The sequence below is a fragment of the Phyllobates terribilis genome, unplaced genomic scaffold (assembly GCF_046119375.1).
Source record: "Phyllobates terribilis strain yellow unplaced genomic scaffold, ASM4611937v1 Scaffold_7__3_contigs__length_470593459, whole genome shotgun sequence".
Lineage (NCBI taxonomy): Eukaryota > Metazoa > Chordata > Amphibia > Anura > Dendrobatidae > Phyllobates > Phyllobates terribilis.
In genome coordinates, this window is record NW_027362767.1 from 435,845,154 (window position 1) to 435,870,108 (window position 24,955).

The 24,955-nt window shown below is 57.7% G+C and overlaps 1 protein-coding gene across 2 annotated transcripts in view; it reads right to left on the minus strand.

Moving 5' to 3' along the window:
* BRWD3 (bromodomain and WD repeat domain containing 3) overlaps window positions 1-24,366 on the minus strand; it is a 51,285-nt gene extending 26,919 nt beyond the window's left edge. The window contains exons 1-19 of one of the 2 annotated variants that reach the window (XM_073642136.1): window positions 24,170-24,366; window positions 24,037-24,095; window positions 23,531-23,560; window positions 23,386-23,445; window positions 19,964-20,114; window positions 18,645-18,743; window positions 17,831-17,991; window positions 11,960-12,181; window positions 11,700-11,800; window positions 11,291-11,361; window positions 10,123-10,223; window positions 9,759-9,799; window positions 8,887-8,991; window positions 8,100-8,253; window positions 7,495-7,629; window positions 5,763-5,891; window positions 5,430-5,655; window positions 3,955-4,125; window positions 3,526-3,709 (exon numbers count right to left, since the gene is read on the minus strand). In XM_073642136.1, the coding sequence (XP_073498237.1) occupies window positions 3,526-3,709; window positions 3,955-4,125; window positions 5,430-5,655; window positions 5,763-5,891; window positions 7,495-7,629; window positions 8,100-8,253; window positions 8,887-8,991; window positions 9,759-9,799; window positions 10,123-10,223; window positions 11,291-11,361; window positions 11,700-11,800; window positions 11,960-12,181; window positions 17,831-17,991; window positions 18,645-18,743; window positions 19,964-20,114; window positions 23,386-23,445; window positions 23,531-23,560; window positions 24,037-24,095; window positions 24,170-24,179 (2,210 nt within the window). In that variant the 5' untranslated portion in view covers window positions 24,180-24,366. The remainder of the gene's footprint in view (window positions 1-3,525; window positions 3,710-3,954; window positions 4,126-5,429; window positions 5,656-5,762; window positions 5,892-7,494; window positions 7,630-8,099; window positions 8,254-8,886; window positions 8,992-9,758; window positions 9,800-10,122; window positions 10,224-11,290; window positions 11,362-11,699; window positions 11,801-11,959; window positions 12,182-17,830; window positions 17,992-18,644; window positions 18,744-19,963; window positions 20,115-23,385; window positions 23,446-23,530; window positions 23,561-24,036; window positions 24,096-24,169) is intronic. The other variant, XM_073642137.1, reaches the window with a different exon arrangement.
* Between the last annotated feature and the right edge of the window lie 589 nt (window positions 24,367-24,955).

The following is a 24,955-nucleotide window of genomic DNA, read 5'->3' on the forward strand; positions in this document are numbered from 1 at the left end:
GACTCTACATAATAGATCCCTCTGTGGGTAATGACTCTATATAATAGATCCCTCTGTGGGTAATGACTCTATATAATAGATCCCTCTGTGGGTAATGACTCTATATAATAGATCCCTCTGTGTGTAATGACTCTATATAATAGATCCCTCTGTGTGTAATGACTCTATATAATAGATCCCTCTGTGTGTAATGACTATATAATAGATCCCTCTGTGTGTAATGACTATATAATAGATCCCTCTGTGTGTAATGACTATATAATAGATCCCTCTGTGTGTAATGACTCTATATAATAGATCCCTCTGTGTGTAATGACTCTATATAATAGATCCCTCTGTGTAATGACTCTATATAATAGATCCCTCTGTGTGTAATGACTCAATATAATAGATCCCTCAGTGTGTAATGTCTGTATATAATAGATCTCTCTATATAACAGATCCCTCTGTGGGTAATGAGTCTATATAATAGATCCCTCTGTGTGTAATGACTCTATATAATAGATCCCTCTGTGTGTAATGACTCTATATAATAGATCCCTCTGTGGGTAATGACTCTATATAATAGATCCCTCTGTGGGTAATGACTCTATATAATAGATCCCTCTGTGGGTAATGACTCTATATAATAGATCCCTCTGTGGGTAATGACTCTATATAATAGATCCCTCTGTGTGTAATGACTCTATATAATAGATCCCTCTGTGTGTAATGACTCTATATAATAGATCCCTCTGTGTGTAATGACTCTATATAATAGATCCCTCTGTGTGTAATGACTCTATATAATAGATCCCTCTGTGTGTAATGACTCTATATAATAGATCCCTCTGTGTGTAATGACTCTATATAATAGATCCCTGTGTGTAATGACTCTATATAATAGATCCCTCTGCGTGTAATGACTCTATATAATAGATCCCTCTGCGTGTAATGACTCTATATAATAGATCGCTCTGTGTGTAATGACTATATAATAGATCCCTCTGTGTAATGACTCTATATAATAGGTCCCTGTGTGTAATGACTCTATATAATAGATCCCTCTGCGTGTAAGGACTCTATATAATAGATCCCTCAGTGTGTAATGACTATATAATAGATCCCTCTGCGTGTAATGACTATATAATAGATCCCTCTGCGTGTAATGACTCTATATAATAGATCCCTCAGTGTGTAATGACTGTATATAATAGATCTCTCTATATAATAGATCCCTCTGTGGGTAATGACTCTATATAATAGATCCCTGTGTGTAATGACTCTATATAATAGATCCCTCTGTGTGTAATGACTCTATATAATAGATCCCTCTGTGTGTAATGACTCTATATAATAGATCCCTCTGTGTGTAATGACTCTATATAATAGATCCCTCTGTGTGTAATGACTATATAATAGATCCCTCTGTGGGTAATGACTCTATATAATAGATCCCTCTGTGGGTAATGACTCTATATAATAGATCCCTCTGTGGGTAATGACTCTATATAATAGATCCCTCTGTGGGTAATGACTCTATATAATAGATCCCTCTGTGGGTAATGACTCTATATAATAGATCCCTCTGTGGGTAATGACTCTATATAATAGATCCCTCTGTGTGTAATGACTCTATATAATAGATCCCTGTGTGTAATGACTATATAATAGATCCCTCTGCGTGTAATGACTCTATATAATAGATCCCTCTGCGTGTAATGACTCTATATAATAGATCCCTCTGTGTGTAATGACTCTATATAATAGATCCCTCTGCGTGTAAGGACTCTATATAATAGATCCCTCAGTGTGTAATGACTATATAATAGATCCCTCTGCGTGTAATGACTCTATATAATAGATCCCTCTGCGTGTAATGACTCTATATAATAGATCCCTCAGTGTGTAATAACTGTATATAATAGATCTCTCTATATAATAGATCCCTCTGTGGGTAATGACTCTATATAATAGATCCCTCTGTGGGTAATGACTCTATATAATAGATCCCTCTGTGGGTAATGACTCTATATAATAGATCCCTCTGTGGGTAATGACTCTATATAATAGATTCCTCTGTGGGTAATGACTCTATATAATAGATCCCTCTGTGGGTAATGACTCTATATAATAGATCCCTCTGTGGGTAATGACTATATAATAGATCCCTATGTGTGTAATGACTCTATATAATAGATCCCTGTGTGTAATGACTCTATATAATAGATCCCTATGTGTAATGACTCTATATAATAGATCCCTCTGTGTGTAATGACTCTATATAATAGATCCCTCTGTGTGTAATGACTCTATATAATAGATCACTCTGTGTGTAATGACTCTATACAATAGATCACTTTGTATGTAATGACTATATAATAGATCCCTATGTGTGTAATGATTCTATATAATAGATCCCTCTGCGTGTAATGACTCTATATAATAGATCCCTCTGCGTGTAATGACTCTATATAATAGATCCCTCTGCGTGTAATGACTCTATACAATAGATCCCTCTGCGTGTAATGACTCTATATAATAGATCCCTCTGCGTGTAATGACTCTATAATAGATCCCTCTGCGGGTAATGACTCTATAATAGATCGCTCTGCGTGTAATGACTCTATATAATAGATCCCTCTGTGTAATGACTCTATTTAATAGATCCCTCTGTGTGTAATGACTCTATATAATAGATCCCTCTGTGTGTAATGACTCTATATAATAGATCCCTCTGTGTGTAATGACTCTATATAATAGATCCCTCTGTGTGTAATGACTCTATATAATAGATCCCTCTGTGTGTAATGACTCTATATAATAGATCCCTCTGTGTGTAATGACTCTATATAATAGATCCCTCTGTGTGTAATGACTATATAATAGATCCCTCTGTGTGTAATGACTATATAATAGATCGCTCTGTGTGTAATGACTCTATATAATAGATCACTCTGTGTGTAATGACTCTATATAATAGATCCCTCTGTGTGTAATGACTCTATATAATAGATCCCTCTGTGTGTAATGACTCTATATAATAGATCACTCTGTGTGTAATGAGTCTATATAATAGATCCCTGTGTCTAATGACTCTATATAATAGATCCCTCTGTGTGTAATGACTCTATATAATAGATCCCTCTGTGTGTAATGACTCTATATAATAGATCCCTCTGTGTGTAATGACTATATAATAGATCGCTCTGTGTGTAATGACTCTATATAATAGATCACTCTGTGTGTAATGACTCTATATAATAGATCCCTCTGTGTGTAATGACTCTATATAATAGATCCCTCTGTGTGTAATGACTCTATATAATAGATCACTCTGTGTGTAATGAGTCTATATAATAGATCCCTGTGTGTAATGACTCTATATAATAGATCCCTCTGTGTGTAATGACTCTATATAATAGATCCCTCTGTGTGTAATGACTCTATATAATAGATCCCTCTGTGTGTAATGACTCTATATAATATACGAGTTTCACTTTTTGTCGCTGGTGAGCCCACATTAGTACTACCCCCTTCTATCACCTGCTGACGCCCGGATGTAGCTCGTTCACCACCACCCTCCTCCTCCATGCGATCAGATCTCGCTCGGTCGCCATCTGGCTCCTCGGGGCGTTGTCGTGCATTTGGCGGACTCCTTCGATCTGTCCACTGCGCAGGAGGCCGACATTAGGTGCTGATGACAGATCCAGACTTTGACTCCTCACAACTGGAATAAAGAAGAAGGTGAAGTCAGTAAGTTAATACAATTGCCAGTAACAATGGCGATACGAGTGACCAGTAAGGTACTGGTCGTGGAATGCATGGACTTCACTGAATACGGAGGATGAGAACAGCGGTGTGAAGTAGCATGGGTCATCAGTATCAGATGGGAGGGGGTCCAACACTTGGCCCCCACCGATCACCAGAGCCCCCTGCAGACATTGTATGTGATCAGATACAGTCGTCACTCACATCCGCTGCTGGAGTCGGCTCTGACGTACGGGGGATTGTCCCCGGGCCGCTCGTCCTCCGTCAGCCTCCGGTCCTGGTTCCTCTGCAGCTCTCGGATGAGACCGTCCAGGATGCTTTCCTCGTGACTGGCCGTCTGCTGCCCGATCACCTGCTCCACCACGTCTCCATTACCTGATCGGGGGACAGATTAGTAAATGGAAGGATTTTCTCGTGATGTCAGGAGCGCACTGCCCCAACGCGTTCTGATTATTGGGGGAGGGGGGGGGGCGGAGGTTCCTCTTTGATTGACAGTTCAGGCCAGCAGGATCGTGGCATTGCCGGCCAGAACTGCGTGCGCTGCAACGCTGCAGAGGTAGAGGAGGGTCTTATCCAGCAGCATCGGAGCGCTCGGATGATTGTGACAACCGGCCATGTGTGCGGCGGTCAGGATCTCCCCTGCAACAAGTGCGCGTGGGCTGTGAAAGCCCCGATATGGCCCCCGGGATGGAGGGGACACTGGAGAAACACTGACTACGGCTGATCTGCGCAGACACTAGGGGACAGGAGCCCGTCTGGGGGAGGGGAGAGGAGCGCGTCGGGGGACAGGAGCCCGTCTGGGGGAGGGGAGAGGAGCCCGTCGGGGGACAGGAGCCCGTCTGGGGGAGGGGAGAGGAGCGCATCGGGGGACAGGAGCCCGGCTGGGGGAGGGGAGAGGAGCGCGGCGGGGGGCAGGAGATCGAGGGGGGGGGGAGTAGAGGAGGGGGGAGAGGAGCGCGTCGGGGGGCAGGAGATGGGGGAGATTGGGGAATAGCACAGTAAACGCCGAGAATCACTGACCGGGTTGGAGAAGTCTTCAGGAGGTTGGTTCGCGTTTGTTGTGCCGAGCAAATCTGCAGTTCAAATAATTTTACAGACTGAACTTTTATAGATTTGGTGATAAAATTTTTGTGTTTTTAGTTTTCATTTAAAATTGGGGAAAGGGGAGAAATGTAAACTTTTTAATATTCTTTTAAAACTTTTTTTTTTTTTTACTTTACTTCTTAGTCCCCTTAGGATTTGATCGCTTGTATCATGTAATGCCAGAGTATTGCAGCGTATGGTGCAAATCGTGGTCTCGGCCTATAGCGGAGCACTAACACGGGGATATTCAGCAAGGGGTCAGGGGGCACCAGCGAGCGCCAGTGCTATTAAAATGCAGCAGTCAGAGATTGACAATGGAATTTAACTAGTTCCACAGCAGCGATGGCGGCCGGCTATGTAATCACCCGGCATCTGCCATGTGGGGCGGCCACAGCTCCTGAGTGCTCTCCGTACATGTACAGCAGGGTGAGACAGGAGCGGTGTCCGGCAGGAGGGCGGCCGAGAGGGTCATTAACCCTATAACATGAGGCATCTTCACAGCGTCTGTAGCACAGAGGTCACTGCATATGTGACATTAATAAGTATGTGAACCCCAGTATTCACGCCTCACCAAGGCCGAGCACAAGGGTCCTTACCATTCGATATGTATCCGAGCTGTGGGATCAGCTGCTCATCTTTGCAGTTCTCCCTTCCAGGTACAAGGCGCTGGTAGCGGGTAGGATGCGGATTTCCATCTACATCCACCAGAAATGGCGGGGGCATGAGGTGCGGCGCCTGCTGGGTCTGCTCATCCAGGACGTAGTTATTGGCGTCTCGTATCAGGGGGCGGAAGTCGGTGTGGAAGAACATCTGTTCAGGGATCTGCAGGGAAAACGGCAGTCAGCAGACATACGGACACGGGAAAGAGTTAAACAGACAGTGGTGGGTTTTTGCGCTCTCCCCCATAGATGCATCTGAGCGTCACTCACCTTCTCATAAGTTTTACTGCACCCAAACCCGAACAATAAGAGGTGACCATGGGAGTCGGTGCAGGCGAAGTGCTGCCCGTCAGGAGAGAACTTGCAGTCAAACACGGCCCCGTGTCCCTGACCCTCGATCTGAAACACAGGAGAGCATTACAACACCCGGCAGCGATCCAAGAGCAGTGCGAGGACTGCACGGTGCACGTATTCACTGACAGCAAGCAGTGATCTGACACATGGTGACTAATACAGACAGTCTATGGCAGGGGTGGGGAACCTCAATCCCTGGGGCCGTTTATGGCCCATGATGACCTTTTCTCCGGCCACTGGGTAGAGTCCACTACGCCGCGTGCAATGAAAGATTATGTCATGATAGGATCTACTTTGCGGGCGGAGTTAGTGCGCTATGCTCTCCCGTTCCACAAAAAAAAGACAGCAGCAGCCCCAGCGTCTCTTGTGATTGTGATGTATACACAGCAGTCTCGGCGTCTCCTACGTGATGTATACACAGCAGTCTCGGCGTCTCCTACGTGATGTATACACAGCAGTCTCGGCGTCTCCTACGTGATGTATACACAGCAGTCTCGGCGTCTCCTACGTGATGTATACACAGCAGTCTCGGCGTCTCCTACGTGATGTATACACAGCAGTCTCGGCGTCTCCTACGTGATGTATACACAGCAGTCTCGGCGTCTCCTACGTGATGTATACACAGCAGTCTCGGCGTCTCCTACGTGATGTATACACAGCAGTCTCGGCGTCTCCTACGTGATGTATACACAGCAGTCTCGGCGTCTCCTACGTGATGTATACACAGCAGTCTCGGCGTCTCCTACGTGATGTATACACAGCAGTCTCGGCGTCTCCTACGTGATGTATACACAGCAGTCTCGGCGTCTCCTACGTGATGTATACACAGCAGTCTCGACGTCTCCTACGTGATGTATACACAGCAGTCTCGGCGTCTCCTATGTGATGTAGACTGCAGATCTCCCACTGCTTGAGATCTATAAATGTAAGGTGAGCCGTGAGGAGACGTGCAGTGTAATATACATCTGTTTCCGGTACAACTTACTGCTGAGAGACTTTTACAAACAGTCGCCTGCGCTCCAGACCGACGCAAATCTGGAGATGCATTTAAAAGTAGCAACATCATCCATCCCACCCAACATCACTCCTCACCAGAGAGGATCAGCTCCAGCCGTCACATTAGGGGGGAGTTAATTAAATGTTTGACCAGATACAGCAACGTAATTTTCAAGTTCATAATTTTGTACGGCCCCTGAAGGATGGTATACATATCCAAATGGCCCATGGAAGAAAAAATAGGTTCCCCACCCCTGGTCTATGGGATAGTTGAACATTTCATTTAATTTTCCTAGATTATAAACATTTTGCAATTTTAACAAAAAAAAAAAAAAAAAAAAACTTTGCAATTTACTTTCATTAAAAAAAACCTCAGAAAGATTTGCCTAGATTACCGGCCACTTCTGCAGTGTATCAGAGGTGGCTGGACTCCTAGGAAAGCTCTTGAGAGCGCTGCTCTGAAGCCGGCTGGATGCATGTACCTCCAGCCGCTCTGTGCTCCTCTGATGCTGCAGAGGCAAAGCCGTCTCTGCCCTCCGCATCGGAGAGCGCACTGCGTCCCACCGGCCCAAACTATCAATCATCAGGGGCAGGTGAGCGAGCGGGGTGACCCTGTACACACGACTCTCCGTCCCCCGCAGCCACTTCTCACCATGTTAAAATAATTCCGGATCTTCGTTCCTTTCTCCAGATCCCAGACAAAAATATTCCCATCGTGACCAGCGGAGATGAGGATCCTGGAGTCGAAGGGGTGAGCTTCCAGAACGAAGACCTCATCGTCGTGACCCTGCAGAAACGAGGCAGTGACATCAGGATACAGCGCAACAACATTAAGACCCCTGCTTGCTGTCAGCAAAAAAAAAAGAAAAATGAATCGTTTACATTAGAAGAACCGATAACTGCTCCCGACCGGATCCTTCTCACACAGCTGAGAGGGCGTTACAGTGTACCAGCGTAAATCAGAACCTGGGGATCCCAGACAACTCACAGAGGAAAGTCTACGGGAATCAGCTGTGAGACACTGAGCGTAAGCAGAAAAGGTGCAATTCACTGACCGCAAGCAGAGGTCCTGAACAGAGTGAAGAACGGATAACTGGAAAATTCCAGAAGTTTTCATCATAGGATTAAGATCTATTTCCAACTCATCGCTGGGATCTGGAAGCACATTGTGATCTATGGGAGTCTGCCCTCTGGGGCCCTCCATGATCCGCGGCTCTAGGGACCCCTGACTGATGTATGACTGAAGCTGCTACTCACACATAAGATGTGGAGCAGCTGGCCGCTGTGCGAATGCCACACTTTTAATAGGAAGTTGTTGACGGCGGTGATGACGGTGGTATCGGAGCGGTCCCAGGCCACCATGGTCACCTTCAGCTTGGTCCCTTTATCCTCCGGGTTGGACACGCTGCTCCTGTAAATGCAATGTGCAGACTGATGAGCTGCGGCCCCTGCGCCGTCCGCGATAGCCGCTCGTGAGCTGCGGCCCCTGCGCCGTCCGCGATAGCCGCTCGTGAGCTGCGGCCCCTGCGCCGTCCGCGATAGCCGCTCGTGAGCTGAGGCCCCTGCGCCATCCGCGATAGCCGCTCGTGAGCTGCGGCCCCTGCGATAGCCGCTCGTGAGCTGCGGCCCCTGCGCCCTACGCGATAGCCGCTCGTGAGCTGCGGCCCCTGCGCCGTCCGCGATAGCCGCTCGTGAGCTGCGGCCCCTGCGCCGTCCGCGATAGCCGCTCGTGAGCTGCGGCCCCTGCGATAGCCGCTCGTGAGCTGCGGCCCCTGCGCCCTACGCGATAGCCGCTCGTGAGCTGCGGCCCCTGCGCCGTCCGCGATAGCCGCTCGTGAGCTGCGGCCCCTGCGCCGTCCGCGATAGCCGCTCGTGAGCTGCGGCCCCTGCGCCGTCCGCGATAGCCGCTCGTGAGCTGCGGCCCCTGCGCCGTCCGCGATAGCCGCTCGTGAGCTGCGGCCCCTGCGCCGTCCGCGATAGCCGCTCGTGAGCTGCGGCCCCTGCGCCGTCCGCGATAGCCGCTCGTGAGCTGTGCACCTCTTACCCGGCCATCCTGGTGTTCATGTCCAGCACAATCATCCTCCATTCCTGCTGCTGATATTGCCAGATCCGGGCGGTGCCATCTCTGCTGCCGCTGACGAAGCTCAAACTACAAGAGAACGGAAAATGCTCAAAACCTGCAACTGGGAGGGACGCTGTCCCCCTCATCACAGCGGAGCGCTGCAGAGAGGAGGCGGTGCGCAGGACACCGGGCGCTGCAGAGAGGAGGTGCTGCGCAGCTAGCACAAAGTCAGGGACCCTCCTCCCAGAGAGAGCGGAGCATCACCCCAGGGTCGCGGCTGCACGGTCACCACACAGACATCCATTGTATGACGGCAGCACCTGATCCACCCTACCCGATAATACAGGAGGGTCCCTGTGTGGAGAGACCTGATCACTGTATCAAACATCGCAGAGAAGCTTCTAATAGACGATGTGTTACAACCTCACCATCTTCAAGAACTCTGCTTGCTGCCAGTAAATGGGATGAGCCATTTCTTATGTGCACAGAATGAATCCCCCCCATGACCCCCATCCTGCTCCCACAGCTTCATTGCTTCATGCAGTTTCAGAGCAATAATGCTGAGCGAGCCCGACGGGGAGAGGGTGGGTCTGGTCTGCTCACACCATGAAAGCATCCACTACACCAACAGCAAGCAGAGGTACAAGGATCAGCGAGGAAGGAAAACAAAGTCTATCAGGCCGGCGAAGAGCTGACAATACAATAACCAAGCTGCCGGACAACCCCTCTAATCTCCGTACACTGTGGAGTCGCTGTATAGACAGGACTAGTGAGCGCAGCTCTGGAGGAAATTGTGCATTGGTTAAGAAGAAAGGCAGGCACTTTATACATTTGGGATCTCGGATGTCACTTACCGGTCTCCATTATTACAGAACTGAACAGCGATCACCTTATCCTGAAATGTAAAGAAGAGCAGAGTCATGATGAGGACGCCGGGGTCAGGAAAACACCAAAAGGGAAAATTATGCTATAAAGTAAGACAAGAAATAACTATGGTCTCATTTCACTTAGTTTATTACTCTTAAAAAAAATGGAAAAGGCAGCTCCGCCATGCTTTACACTGCACTTCTGCCTCATCACTAGGGAGTACGTGAAGAGATGATTACAGGAAGGACTGAAGATAATAAACTACAAGTACAGAAAACTCCAGGAAGAAAGAGCAACAGGAACGTTCCAAGCAGCGAATGAGGGAAGGAGTTGAGGAAACACCGATCTTACCAGATGGGCCTCCAGCTCCGCGATCTTCTCCGGCTCATCGGAGCCCAAGTAATAGACTCTGATAACGTGATCCGAGCTGCCGGTGACAATGAACATCCCACCTAGAGAGGGAGAAGAGACGCTGAGCGAGCGACAGACAAGAGAGGGCGGCGGGTGGGCGGCACAAGAGAGGGCGGCGGGTGGGCGGCACAAGAGAGGGCGGCGGGTGGGCGGCACAAGAGAGGGCGGCGGGTGGGCGGCACAAGAGAGGGCGGCGGGTGGGCGGCACAAGAGAGGGCGGCGGGTGGGCGGCACAAGAGAGGGCGGCGGGTGGGCGGCACAAGAGAGGGCGGCACAAGAGAGGGCGGCGGCACAAGAGAGGGCGGCGGCACAAGAGAGGGCGGCGGCACAAGAGAGGGCGGCGGGCGGGCGGCACAAGAGAGGGCGGCGGGCGGGCGGCACAAGAGAGGGCGGCGGGCGGGCGGCACAAGAGAGGGCGGCACAAGAGAGGAGAGGGCGGCGGGCGGGCGGCACAAGAGAGGAGAGGGCGGCGGCACGACGGCACAAGAGAGGAGAGGGCGGCGGCACGAAGGCACAAGAGGAGAGGGCAACGGCACAAGAGAGGAGAGGGCGGCGGCACGACGGCACAAGAGAGGAGAGGGCGGCGGCACAAGAGAGGAGAGGGCGGCGGCACAAGAGAGGAGAGGGCGGCGGGAAGACGGCACAAGAGAGGAGAGGGTGGCACAAGAGAGGAGAGGGTGGCGGGAAGACGGCACAAGAGAGGAGAAGGCGGCGGCACAAGAGAGGAGAGGGCGGCGGCACAAGAGAGGAGAGGGCGGCACAAGAGAGGAGAGGGCGGCGAGCAGGCGGCACAAGAGAGGAGAGGGCGGCGAGCAGGCGGCACAAGAGAGGAGAGGGCGGCGAGCGGGCGGCACAAGAGAGGAGAGGGCGGCGAGCGGGCGGCACAAGAGAGGAGAGGGCGGCGAGCGGGCGGCACAAGAGAGGAGAGGGCGGCGAGCGGGCGGCACAAGAGAGGAGAGGGCGGCGAGCGGGCGGCACAAGAGAGGAGAGGGCGGCGAGCGGGCGGCACAACAGAGGAGAGGGCGGCTGGGCGGCACACATACTCAGGGGCTGGCGAGCGAGCGTATTACACACTCACTGTGACACAGTCATGCGAGATGGCGAGTACCTGAGCTGAAGGAGGAGCAGGAGATCTGGACGCCCGGTCTGGAGCGTTCTGCAAACTTCAGGGGCCGATCGCTGCGGAGACAGAACAATACATTACATTCCTAGCACAGGTCACTGGATGGACGCGAGCGCGGACAGACTGTGTTTCCATTCCTTGCCCGTGATCAATCAACAGGAATATTTTTCCTTCATTATACTCTCCCAGCCGGGGTCAGCGGCTCAGCCCCTGCGGGAGGTCGGGGAGCTCCTAATCACGAGACAGCCCCTTTAATGTGCCCCCAACACCTTACACAATGATGAAGCTTTAGTCACAGAAGCAGGACACCGGCCCTTTATTCTGTGCATTGCACCGCGCTGCTGCAGAGCATCGCACATGTATAACAGACGGTAAGAATGAGCCGCCATCTTACCCGAACGTCATGGAGTCCACGTTCCACTGCCAGAAGCAGATGGCCCCGTCCGCACCGGTGGATGTCAGGTATCGGGTTTTACCTTTCGTTGACGGACAAAACTGCATAAAAAATATGAAGATGTGTCAGAGGGGGGCGCTGCAGCCGCCTGTAATCAGGGCGCCCCTATACGTGCTCAGCCCGGGCGTGCGGAGGCTGGGGACGGTGGTGGGGTCTGGGTGATGTCTCCTGTGACGGCAGTCATGGCATCGCCCTCTTACCTGTATGGAGGTGATGAACGCCGTGTGACCCTGCAGCACGGCCACCGGGGCGCAGGTGCGCAGACACCAGACTCGCACCACCTTGTCACAGCTGCCGGCCGCGATCAGAGTGTTTTCGTAGTTGACGGCCATGTCTGATATCTCGGCGGAGTGTCCGCGCAGCGTGGCCAGGAGTCGCCCGTCATCCGTGGCCCAGATCTTCACTAAACAGTCGTCAGAACCCTGAAAAACCAAAAGAAACTGTCCAGAAGCCACGGAGCAGAGAAGGGGCGGCGCACAGAGAGGAGGAGGAGCACAGAGAGGAGGAGGAGGAGGAGGACAGAGAGGAGGAGGAGGAGGAGGCGGAGCACAGAGAGGAGGAGGAGGAGGCGGAGCACAGAGAGGAGGAGGAGGAGGCGGAGCACAGAGAGGAGGAGGCGGCGGAGCACAGAGAGGAGGAGGAGGAGGCGGAGCACAGAGAGGAGGAGGAGGAGGCGGCGGAGCACAGAGAGGAGGAGGAGGAGGCGGCGGAGCACAGAGAGGAGGAGGAGGAGCACAGAGAGGAGGAGGCGGAGGAGGAGCACAGAGAGGAGGAGGCGGAGGAGGAGCACAGAGAGGAGGAGGCGGAGGAGGAGGAGGCGGAGCACAGAGAGGAGGAGGAGGCGGAGCACAGAGAGGAGGAGGAGGAGGCGGAGCACAGAGTGGAGGAGGAGGAGGCGGAGCACAGAGAGGAGGAGGAGGCGGAGCACAGAGAGGAGGAGGAGGCGGAGCACAGAGAGGAGGAGGAGGCGGAGCACAGAGTGGAGGAGGAGGAGGCGGAGCACAGAGTGGAGGAGGAGGCGGAGCACAGAGAGGAGGAGGCGGAGGAGGAGCACAGAGAGGAGGAGGAGGAGCACAGAGTGGAGGAGGAGGAGGCGGAGCACAGAGTGGAGGAGGAGGAGGCGGAGCACAGAGTGGAGGAGGAGGAGGCGGAGCACAGAGTGGAGGAGGAGGAGGCGGAGCACAGAGTGGAGGAGGAGGAGGCGGAGCACAGAGTGGAGGAGGAGGAGACGGAGCACAGAGTGGAGGAGGAGGAGGCGGAGCACAGAGTGGAGGAGGCGGAGGAGGAGCACAGAGAGGAGGAGGCGGAGGAGGAGCACAGAGAGGAGGAGGAGGAGCACAGAGAGGAGGAGGAGGAGGCGGAGCACAGAGTGGAGGAGGAGGAGGCGGAGCACAGAGAGGAGGAGGCGGAGCACAGAGTGGAGGAGGAGGAGGCGGAGCACAGAGTGGAGGAGGAGGAGGCGGAGCACAGAGTGGAGGAGGAGGAGGCGGAGCACAGAGTGGAGGAGGAGGAGGCGGAGCACAGAGTGGAGGAGGAGGCGGAGCACAGAGTGGAGGAGGAGGAGGCGGAGCACAGAGTGGAGGAGGAGGAGCAGGAGGCGGAGGAGCACAGAGAGGAGAGGGCGGCGGCACAAGAGAGGAGGCACAGAGAGAGGAGAGGGCGGCGGCACAAGAGAGGAGGCGCACAGAGAGGAGGAGGAGGAGGCGCACAGAGGGGACGAGGTGCACAGAGAGGAGGAGGAGGCGGCGGCGCACAGAGAGGAGGAGGAGGAGGCGCACAGAGAGGAGGAGGAGGCGCCCAGAGGGGAGGAGGAGGAGGCGGCGCCCAGAGGGGAGGAGGAGGAGCACAGAGGGGAGGAGGAGGAGGAGGCGCACAGAGAGGAGGAGGAGGCGGCGCACAGAGAGGAGGAGGAGCAGGAGGCGGAGGAGCACAGAGGAGGAGGAGGCGCACAGAGAGGAGGAGGCGCACAGAGAGGAGGAGGAGGCGCACAGAGAGGAGGAGGAGGCGCACAGAGAGGAGGAGGAGGCGCACAGAGAGGAGGAGGAGGCGCACAGAGAGGAGGCGGCGGCGCACAGAGAGGAGGAGGAGGCGGCGCACAGAGAGGAGGAGGAGGCGGCGCACAGAGAGGAGGAGGAGGCGGCGCACAGAGAGGAGGAGGAGGCGGCGCACAGAGAGGAGGAGGAGGCGGTGGCGGCGCACAGAGGGGAGGAGGAGGAGGCGGCGGCGCACAGAGAGGAGGAGGAGGCGGCGGCGGCGCACAGAGAGGAGGAGGAGCACAGAGGAGGAGGAGGAGGCGCACAGAGAGGAGGAGGAGGAGGCGCACAGAGAGGAGGAGGAGGAGGCGGCGCACAGAGAGGAGGAGGAGGCGGCGGCGCACAGAGAGGAGGAGGAGGCGGCGGCGCACAGAGAGGAGGAGGAGGCGGCGGCGCACAGAGAGGAGGAGGAGGCGGCGGCGCACAGAGAGGAGGAGGAGGCGGCGGCGCACAGAGAGGAGGAGGAGGCGGCGGCGCACAGAGAGGAGGAGGAGGAGGCGGCGCACAGAGAGGAGGAAGAGGAGGAGGCGCACAGAGAGGAGGAAGAGGAGGAGGCGGCGCACAGAGAGGAGGAGGCGGCGCACAGAGAGGAGGAGGCGGCGCACAGAGAGGAGGAGGCGGCGCACAGAGAGGAGGAGGCGGCGCACAGAGAGGAGGAGGCGGCGCACAGAGAGGAGGAGGCGGCGCACAGAGAGGAGGAGGAGGTGCACAGAGAGGAGGAAGAGGAGGAGGAGGCGCACAGAGAGGAGGAAGAGGAGGAGGAGGCGCACAGAGAGGAGGAAGAGGAGGAGGAGGCGCACAGAGAGGAGGAAGAGGAGGAGGAGGCGCACAGAGAGGAGGAAGAGGAGGAGGAGGCGCACAGAGAGGAGGAAGAGGAGGAGGAGGCGCACAGAGAGGAGGAAGAGGAGGAGGAGGCGCACAGAGAGGAGGAAGAGGAGCAGGAGGCGCACAGAGAGGAGGAAGAGGAGGAGGCGCACAGAGGAGGAAGAGGAGGAGGAGGAGGCGCACAGAGAGGAGGAAGAGGAGGAGGCGCACAGAGAGGAGGAAGAGGAGGAGGAGGTGCACAGAGAGGAGGAGGAGGAGGCACACAGAGGAGGAGGCGGCGCACAGAGAGGAGGAAGAGGAGGAGGCGCACAGAGAGGAGGAAGAGGAGGAGGCGCACAGAGAGGAGGAAGAGGAGGAGGCGCACAGAGAGGAGGAAGAGGAGGAGGCGCACAGAGAGGAGGAAGAGGAGGAGGCGCACAGAGAGGAGGAAGAGGAGGAGGCGCACAGAGAGGAGGAAGAGGAGGAGGAAGAGGCGGCGCACAGAGAGGAGGAGGAGGAAGAGGCGGCGCACAGACAGGAGGAGGAGGAAGAGGCGGCGCACAGAGAGGAGGAGGAGGAGGAAGAGGAGGAAGAGGCGGCGCACAGAGAGGAGGAGGAGGAGGAGGAAGAGGCGCACAGAGAGGAGGAGGAGGAGGAGGAGGAGGAAGAGGCGCACAGAGAGGAGGAGGAGGAGGAGGAGGAGGAGGAGGAGGAAGAGGCGCACAGAGAGGAGGAGGAGGAGGAGGAAGAGGCGCACAGAGAGGAGGAGGAAGAGGCGCACAGAGAGGAGGAGGAAGAGGAGGAGGAAGAGGAGGCGCACAGAGAGGAGGAGGAAGAGGAGGCGCACAGAGAGGAGGAAGAGGAGGAGGCGCACAGAGAGGAGGAAGAGGAGGAGGCGCACGGGGAAGAGGAGGAGGGGCACAGAGAGGAGGAAGAGGAGGAGGCGCACAGAGAGGAGGAAGAGGAGGAGGCGCAGAGAGAGGAGGAAGCGCAGAGAGTAGGAAGAGGAGGAGGCGCAGAGAGTAGGAAGAGGAGGAGGAACAAAGAGAGGAGGAGGAACAAAGAGAGGAGGAGGAACAAAGAGAGGAGGAGGAACAAAGAGAGGAGGAGGAACAAAGAGAGGAGGAGGAACAAAGAGAGGAGGAGGAACAAAGAGAGGAGGAGGAACAAAGAGAGGAGGAGGAACAAAGAGAGGAGGAGGAACAAAGAGAGGAGGAGGAACAAAGAGAGGAGGAGGAACAAAGAGAGGAGGAGGAACAAAGAGAGGAGGAGGAACAAAGAGAGGAGGAGGAACAAAGAGAGGAGGAGGAACAAAGAGAGGAGGAGGAACAAAGAGAGGAGGAGGAACAAAGAGAGGAGGAGGAGGAGGAGGAACAAAGATGAGGAGAAGGCGCACAGAGAGGAGGAGGAGCAGGAGGCACACAGAGTGGAGGAGGAGCAGGAGGCGCACAGAGTGGAGGAGGAGCAGGAGGCGCACAGAGTGGAGGAGGAGCAGGAGGCGCACAGAGTGGAGGAGGAGCAGGAGGCGCACAGAGTGGAGGAGGAGCAGGAGGCGCACAGAGTGGAGGAGGAGCAGGAGGCGCACAGAGTGGAGGAGGAGCAGGAGGCGCACAGAGTGGAGGAGGAGCAGGAGGCGCACAGAGTGGAGGAGGAGCAGGAGGCGCACAGAGTGGAGGAGGAGCAGGAGGCGCACAGAGTGGAGGAGGAGCAGGAGGCGCACAGAGTGGAGGAGGAGCAGGAGGCGCACAGAGTGGAGGAGGAGCAGGAGGCGCACAGAGTGGAGGAGGAGCAGGAGGCGCACAGAGTGGAGGAGGAGCAGGAGGCGCACAGAGAGGAGGAGGAGCAGGAGGCGCACAGAGAGGAGGAGGAGCAGGAGGCGCACAGAGAGGAGGAGGAGCAGGAGGCGCACAGAGAGGAGGAGGAGCAGGAGGAGGAGCAGGAGGCGCACAGAGAGGAGGAGGAGGAAGAGGCGGCGCACAGAGAGGAGGAGGAGGAAGAGGCGGCGCACAGAGAGGAGGAGGAGGAAGAGGCGGCGCACAGAGAGGAGGAGGAGGAGGAGGCGGCGCACAGAGAGGAGGAGGAGGAAGAGGCGGCGCACAGAGAGGAGGAGGAAGAGGCGGCGCACAGAGAGGAGGAGGAAGAGGCGGCGCACAGAGAGGAGCACAGAGAGGAGGAGGAGGCGCACAGAGAGGAGGAGGAGGCGCACAGAGAGGAGGAGGAGGAGGAGGCGCACAGAGAGGAGGAGGAGGCTAAACAGAGAGGAGGAGGAAGAGGCGCACAGAGTGGAGGAGCAGGAGGCGCACAGAGTGGAGGAGGAGCAGGAGGCGCACAGAGTGGAGGAGGAGCAGGAGGCGCACAGAGTGGAGGAGGAGCAGGAGGCGCACAGAGTGGAGGAGGAGCAGGAGGCGCACAGAGTGGAGGAGGAGCAGGAGGCGCACAGAGTGGAGGAGGAGCAGGAGGCGCACAGAGTGGAGGAGGAGCAGGAGGCGCACAGAGTGGAGGAGGAGCAGGAGGCGCACAGAGTGGAGGAGGAGCAGGAGGCGCACAGAGAGGAGGAGGAGCAGGAGGCGCACAGAGAGGAGGAGGAGCAGGAGGCGCACAGAGAGGAGGAGGAGCAGGAGGCGCACAGAGAGGAGGAGGAGCAGGAGGAGGAGCAGGAGGCGCACAGAGAGGAGGAGGAGGAAGAGGCGGCGCACAGAGAGGAGGAGGAGGAAGAGGCGGCGCACAGAGAGGAGGAGGAGGAAGAGGCGGCGCACAGAGAGGAGGAGGAGGAAGAGGCGGCGCACAGAAAGGAGGAGGAGGAGGAGGCGGCGCACAGAGAGGAGGAGGAGGAAGAGGCGGCGCACAGAGAGGAGGAGGAAGAGGCGGCGCACAGAGAGGAGGAGGAAGAGGCGGCGCACAGAGAGGAGCACAGAGAGGAGGAGGAGGAGGAGGCGCACAGAGAGGAGGAGGAGGCGCACAGAGAGGAGGAGGAGGAGGAGGCGCACAGAGAGGAGGAGGAGGCTAAACAGAGAGGAGGAGGAGGAGGAGGCGCACAGAGAGGAGGAGGAGGCTAAACAGAGAGGAGGAGGAAGAGGCGCACAGAGAGGAGGAGGAGGAGGCGCACAGAGAGGAGGAGGAGGAGGAGGCGCACAGAGAGGAGGAGGAGGAGGAGGCGCACAGAGAGGAGGAGGAGGCGGAGCACAGAGAGGAGGAGGAGCAGAGAGGCGGCGCAGTGCACAGCGGAAAACTCACGGTAAAAATCCGCCTCCCACTGCGATCGAACGCCACGCAGTACACGGACGACAGGTGACCTAGGATCCTCTTGTGCATCTTCATGTGCTGGTAGGAGGCGCATGGGAAGACGGACTGGAAGCGGCTGCAGCCGATCAGCGCCCGCGAAGACGCCACTCTTACTGCACATTAAAGAGGAAAAACGTGAAAAACCTCAGAAACCCATCAACCAATCAGATCACTGCTCTTATTGTGTGTAATGTGACGCTTGCTGTCAGTGAATAGGAACCGCCAGGCAGATTTACTATTAAGAATGAGCCAGGAATCTGCAGAACAGCGTGCAGCCAGTGTGTCCAGAGTAAACAGGACGGGCACATCAGGTCCACTGCTGCGTATATCCCTCCTGCCCTAATACTTGTCACAGTCACAGACAGCAAGAAGTCCTAGATTCCTCTTCACTTAGGCTATGTGCCCACGATGCAGAAATGAAGCAGAAAATTTCCGCAGCGTTTCTGCATGTTCTTGGCAGTCAAAAACGCTTGCGGATTTTCCACGCGTTTTTGCAGCGTTCTTACATGCGGATTTGACTTGCGTTTTTCAAATGCATTGGGACCTCAAATACGCATGCAGAAACGCACAAATAATGGACATGCTGCGGATTTTTCCACAAGGAAATTCCGCAGCATGGGCACAAACATGCCGATTTTCATTGGGGATCATGGGGCACGGATTACCAAGAAGCAAAAATGCTTGAAAAATGCATAGTGGGTACACAGCCTAAATAAGAAGATTGCACTGAGCCGCATTCACATTCATTACTGGACCCGGGACTTACCGACACTGAGCGGCCGGCTGCAGCTGACGGGGAGTTCTGGAGGCCGCCCCCGGTGCAGAGCCGCGTAGCCTGAGGGTTTCCATGAGGAATTCCTAAATTCTGAGGGAAAGTAACAGAGTGACCTCAGTAATCATCAGCCCCCGTCCCTGACACCCCGGGCCTCCGTCATTGACCCCCGTCCCTGACACCCCGGGCCTCCGTCATTGACCCCCGTCCCTGACACCCCGGGCCTCCGTCGCTGCCCCCTGTCCCTGACACCCCGGGCCTCTGTCATTGACCCCTGTCCCTGACACCCCGGGCCTCCCTCATTGACCCCCGTCCCTGCCCCCCGTCCCTGACACCCCGGGCCTCTGTCATTGACCCCTGTCCCTGACACCCCGGGCCACTGTCATTGACACCCGTCCCTGACACCCCGGGCCTCTGTCATTGACTCCCGTCTCTGACACCCCGGGCCTCTGTCATTGACCCCGGTCCCTGACACCCCAGGCCTCCGTCATTGACCCCGGTCCCTGACACCCCAGGCCTCCGTCACTGACCCCTGTCACTGGCACCCCGGGCCTCCGTCACTGACCCCCGTCCCTGACACCCCGGGCCTCCGTCACTGACCCCCGTCACCGACACCCCGGAACTCCGTCACTGACCCCCGTCACCGGCACCCCGGGCCTCCATCACTGACCCCCGTCCCTGACACCCTGGGCCTCCGTCACTGACCCCCGTCAGCGACACCCCGGGCCTCCGTCACTGACCCCCGTCCCTGCCCCCCGTCCCTGACACCCCGGGCCACTGTCATTGACCCCCGTCCCTGACACCCCGGGCCTCTGTCATTGACTCCCGTCTCTGACACCCCGGGCCTCTGTCATTGACCCCGGTCCCTGACACCCCAGGCCTCCGTCACTGACCCCTGTCACTGGCACCCCGGGCCTCCGTCACTGACCCCCGTCCCTGACACCCCGGGCCTCCGTCACTGACCCCCGTCACCGACACCCCGGAACTCCGTCACTGACCCCCGTCACCGGCACCCCGGGCCTCCGTCACTGACCCCCGTCCCTGACACCCTGGGCCTCCGTCACTGACCCCCGTCCCTGACACCCTGGGCCTCCGTCACTGACCCCCGTCAGCGACAACCCGGGCCTCCGTCACTGACCCCCGTCCCGACACCCCGGAACTCCGTCACTGACCCCCGTCACTGACCCCCCGGAACTCCGTCACTGACCCCCGTCACTGACCCCCGTCACCGACACCCCGGAACTCCGTCACTGACCCCTGTCCCTGACACCCCGGGCCTCCGTCACTGACCCCCGTCACTGACCCTGCTTTACCTTTGGCCCTTCGTAGGAGCGATTGCTTCCCCACCCCCAGGAGGCTGCACACCCCGGGTACACTCTGGGGGATTTCCTGGTCGAGGATCGGTCCTATGCGCTCACAGATCTGCAGCAGGTAGTTCGGAGGAATATGAGAGTTGGAGGCCACCTGGAAGTAACGAGAGCGGAGTCAGAATAATGGAACCGGCGGGAATCTATGCCGAGTGGCAGATCATTACAGCAGTGACGTAACGTGAGACCCCAGGGTGGAGACAAGCACAGATCATGGAGAAAAAGTATCACTATCACTCTCATAAAGCAAACGGAGGCCGGGTCATGTGACTGCAGAACATCAAAGGGAGGCACTGTGGTGCAGCTAGAGCGGCGCGGTGGCCGGCACTGTGGTGCAGCTAGAGCGGCGCGGTGGCCGGCACTGTGGTGCAGCTAGAGCGGCGCGGTGGCCGGCACTGTGGTGCAGCTAGAGCGGCGCGGTGGCCGGCACTGTGGTGCAGCTAGAGCGGCGCGGTGGCCGGCACTGTGGTGCAGCTAGAGCGGCGCGGTGGCCGGCACTGTGGTGCAGCTAGAGCGGCGCGGTGGCCGGCACTGTGGTGCAGCTAGAGCGGCGCGGTGGCCGGCACTGTGGTGCAGCTAGAGCGGCGCGGTGGCCGGCACTGTGGTGCAGCTAGAGCGGCGCGGTGGCCGGCACTGTGGTGCAGCTAGAGCGGCGCGGTGGCCGGCACTGTGGTGCAGCTAGAGCGGCGCGGTGGCCGGCACTGTGGTGCAGCTAGAGCGGCGCGGTGGCCGGCACTGTGGTGCAGCTAGAGCGGCGCGGTGGCCGGCACTGTGGTGCAGCTAGAGCGGCGCGGTGGCCGGCACTGTGGTGCAGCTAGAGCGGCGCGGTGGCCGGCACTGTGGTGCAGCTAGAGCGGCGCGGTGGCCGGCACTGTGGTGCAGCTAGAGCGGCGCGGTGGCCGGCACTGTGGTGCAGCTAGAGCGGCGCGGTGGCCGGCACTGTGGTGCAGCTAGAGCGGCGCGGTGGCCGGCACTGTGGTGCAGCTAGAGCGGCGCGGTGGCCGGCACTGTGGTGCAGCTAGAGCGGCGCGGTGGCCGGCACTGTGGTGCAGCTAGAGCGGCGCGGTGGCCGGCACTGTGGTGCAGCTAGAGCGGCGCGGTGGCCGGCACTGTGGTGCAGCTAGAGCGGCGCGGTGGCCGGCACTGTGGTGCAGCTAGAGCGGCGCGGTGGCCGGCACTGTGGTGCAGCTAGAGCGGCGCGGTGGCCGGCACTGTGGTGCAGCTAGAGCGGCGCGGTGGCCGGCACTGTGGTGCAGCTAGAGCGGCGCGGTGGCCGGCACTGTGGTGCAGCTAGAGCGGCGCGGTGGCCGGCACTGTGGTGCAGCTAGAGCGGCGCGGTGGCCGGCACTGTGGTGCAGCTAGAGCGGCGCGGTGGCCGGCACTGTGGTGCAGCTAGAGCGGCGCGGTGGCCGGCACTGTGGTGCAGCTAGAGCGGCGCGGTGGCCGGCACTGTGGTGCAGCTAGAGCGGCGCGGTGGCCGGCACTGTGGTGCAGCTAGAGCGGCGCGGTGGCCGGCACTGTGGTGCAGCTAGAGCGGCGCGGTGGCCGGCACTGTGGTGCAGCTAGAGCGGCGCGGTGGCCGGCACTGTGGTGCAGCTAGAGCGGCGCGGTGGCCGGCACTGTGGTGCAGCTAGAGCGGCGCGGTGGCCGGCACTGTGGTGCAGCTAGAGCGGCGCGGTGGCCGGCACTGTGGTGCAGCTAGAGCGGCGCGGTGGCCGGCACTGTGGTGCAGCTAGAGCGGCGCGGTGGCTCAGTGGTCAGCACTGTGGTGTAGCTAGAGCAGTGCGGTGGCTCAGTGGTCAGCACTGTGGTGTACATAGAGCGGCGCGGTGGCTCAGTGGTCAGCACTGGGGTATATAAAGCAGCACTTTGGTATATACAGGGCAACTCAGTGGTCAGCCCAGTGGTGTACATAGGGCGGCACGGTGGCTCAGTGGTCAGCACTGTGGTGTACATAGGACGGCGCAGTGGCTCAGTGGTGTACATAGGGCGGCACGGTGGCTCAGTGGTCAGCACTGTGGTGTACATAGGACAGCGCGGTGGCTCAGTGGTCAGCACTGTGGTGTACATAGGACAGAGCGGTGGCTCAGTGGTCAGCACTGTGGTTTACATAGGACAGCGCGGTGGCTCAGTGGTCAGCACTGTGGTGTACATAGGACAGCGCGGTGGCTCAGTGGTCAGCACTGTGGTGTACATAGGACAGCGTGGTGGCTCAGTGGTCAGCACTGTGGTGTACATAGGACAGCGCGGTGGCTCAGTGGTCAGCACTGTGGTGTACATAGGACAGCGCGGTGGCTCAGTGGTCAGCACTGTGGTGTATATAGGACAGCGCGGTGGCTCAGTGGTCAGCACTGTGGTGTATATAGGACAGCGCGGTGGCTCAGTGGTCAGCACTGGTGTATATAGGACAGCTCGGTGGCTCAGTGGTCAGCACTGTGGTGTATATAGGACAGCGCGGTGGCTCAGTGGTCAGCACTGTGGTGTATATAGGACAGCTCGGTGGCTCAGTGGTCAGCACTGGTGTATATAGGACAGCTCGGTGGCTCAGTGGTCAGCACTGTGGTGTATATAGGACAGCGCGGTGGCTCAGTGGTCAGCACTGTGGTGTACATAGGACAGTGTGGTGGCTCAGTGGTCAGCACTGTGGTGTACATAGGACAAAGCGGTCGCTCAGTGGTCAGCACTGTGGTGTATATAGGACAGTGCGATGGCTCAGTGGTCAGCACTGTGGTGTATATAGGACAGCGCGGTGGCTCAGTGGTCAGCAGTGTGGTGGCTCAGTGGTCAGCAGTGTTATTCTTCAGGTCTACCATTATGGCCGCCATCTGCGCAGCGTCTGTGTTTGTGTTGTGATGCAGTGATGGCTGCACGGAGCTGCTCCGCTGTTTCATACCCATCACCCCGATCAATACCATCATCTGCTTGTGTGCCTACAAGCTATTACTCTGTGTTAACGCCAGCCGTCTGATTGCAGGGTCAGTACTGAGCGGTCACGGGAGGGCTCCGCCGTTATACCGGGGTAGCTGGCTCTGCCGCCCTCTCCGGTCCCCGGAGCCTGCTGTGTAGGAGATCAGCCCTGACAGCTCTGCCGTCTGCTCCCGCGCACACAGTGGCCGCTGTTGTCTCCGCAGTGCGCGCTATACACGGGGCCACCCGTTATTCCCGGGCTGTGGCCGTGAGTACTCGGTCCGGGACACGTGGAGGCGCGGACCAATCAGGAGCCTCGACTTATACCGCCCACATGTAAGCGGCTCCGCTATTGGCCCAGGCGGCGGTGACGTCACGCGGCGCTGCCCTCACATGACCCCCGGTTTCCACACTGGACAATATGAGGAGTGACCCCAATCCCCCGCGCCCCCCGGGCTCACCAGGTCCGGGTACGTCCTGCGGTGCCGGCTCCCCTGCCAGTCCAGGCGCTCCGGGATCAGCTGCGGAGAGAAAGAGGGAGACGGTGAGAACAGGGGGACCCCGGTACCGGAACCCGCTCCCAACACCGCGGACACCGGGCGTTACCTGGTGCTCCTCCAGCTCCTCCGCCAGCGCCTGCAACACAAAACACGCCCGTTACCGGAAGTGCAGTGACCCGGAACCGGGCGTCATGTACGGGGCAGTAACGGGCGGGTGACTAGAAGTGACCCGCGGGAACCGGGAGAGACGAGAGGTGACCCGGGGAGAGCGGGCTCCGGGGAGCGGCACTGGCGCTTTTCCGGGCTTCATACGGGACCTGGAGCGGTTTTCCTATAAATCCGGGCGTTACAGGAGATGACCCGGAGCGGGCGATACCGGTGTGACCGGAGCCGGGTGATGCGGGAGGACGGGGGAGGGGCCGGGAGAGGCTGCTCGGTGACCCGGATCGGGCGTTCACTAGTCGGGGAGTTAGGGCGGGTGAGGTGACCGGATCCGGGGGCTGCGGGTGATCACTGGTGACCCGTTTCGGGCGACATGTGAGGGGAGGGGGGGGTGGATTGTTACCGGGGGATCGGGCGAGGTGACCCGTTTCGGGCGTTCTCCGGTCTCACCTGTGCGGATCTCCGGCACGGTCCTGACTGCAGGAAGCGGGCGATCAGGAAGTAGAGCTCTGCGGGGAGACACCGGGGGTTAGTCACACCGGAGACCGGATCCCCGCCCCCTCCCGGCGCGCCCGGTACTCACCGGTCTCCATGGCGCCTGCTGCTCCGGGCTGTGCGGGGATTACTGTGCCGGGGAGCCCATAGAGGCCTCGGGGACTCAGCGCATCTCTCCCCGGGAACACGGAGCCCCCTCCGGCCTGACACTGCGCTCACAACACGGAGCGGCGTCCTCCGGAGACAGGGGGCGCTGCGGACCTCCGGGGAGACGCTCTACACCCGCACAGCTCTATGGTTAGTAGCCGGCACTCCGCCACAGAAAGGGGGCGCTGCGAACAACAGGAGAAACGCTCTACACCCGCTCAGCTCTATGGTTCCTGGCCGGCACTTCGCCACAGACAGGAGGCGCTGCGGACCTCCGGGGAGACGCTCTACACTCCCTCAGCTCTATGGTTACTGGCCGGCACTTCGCCACAGACAGGAGGCGCTGCGGACCTCCGGGGAGACGCTCTACTCTCCCTCAGCTCTATGGTTACTGGCCGGCACTTCGCCACAGACAGGAGGCGCTGCGGACCTCCGGGGAGACGCTCTACACTCGCTCAGCTCTATGGTCATAGCTCGGCCTCTCCAGGTGTGGAGATCATAGAGCAGGTGCTGCGGTCCTCCACCAATAGGGGTCGCTGTCCAGGAGGAGGGCTCTGTGCTCGGGTCTGTAAGAACTGCAGGCGGACTAAAAGTCCCAGGAGGGTCTCATACTGACCTATGAACGCCCCTCCCGACATGCAGCGCTCTGCTTTGTGCCTCATCCTGCAGCCAGTGATGGAATAGTGCGAGGTACAGCAGAGCCGGCAGTGTGGCCGGAGGCAGCAAA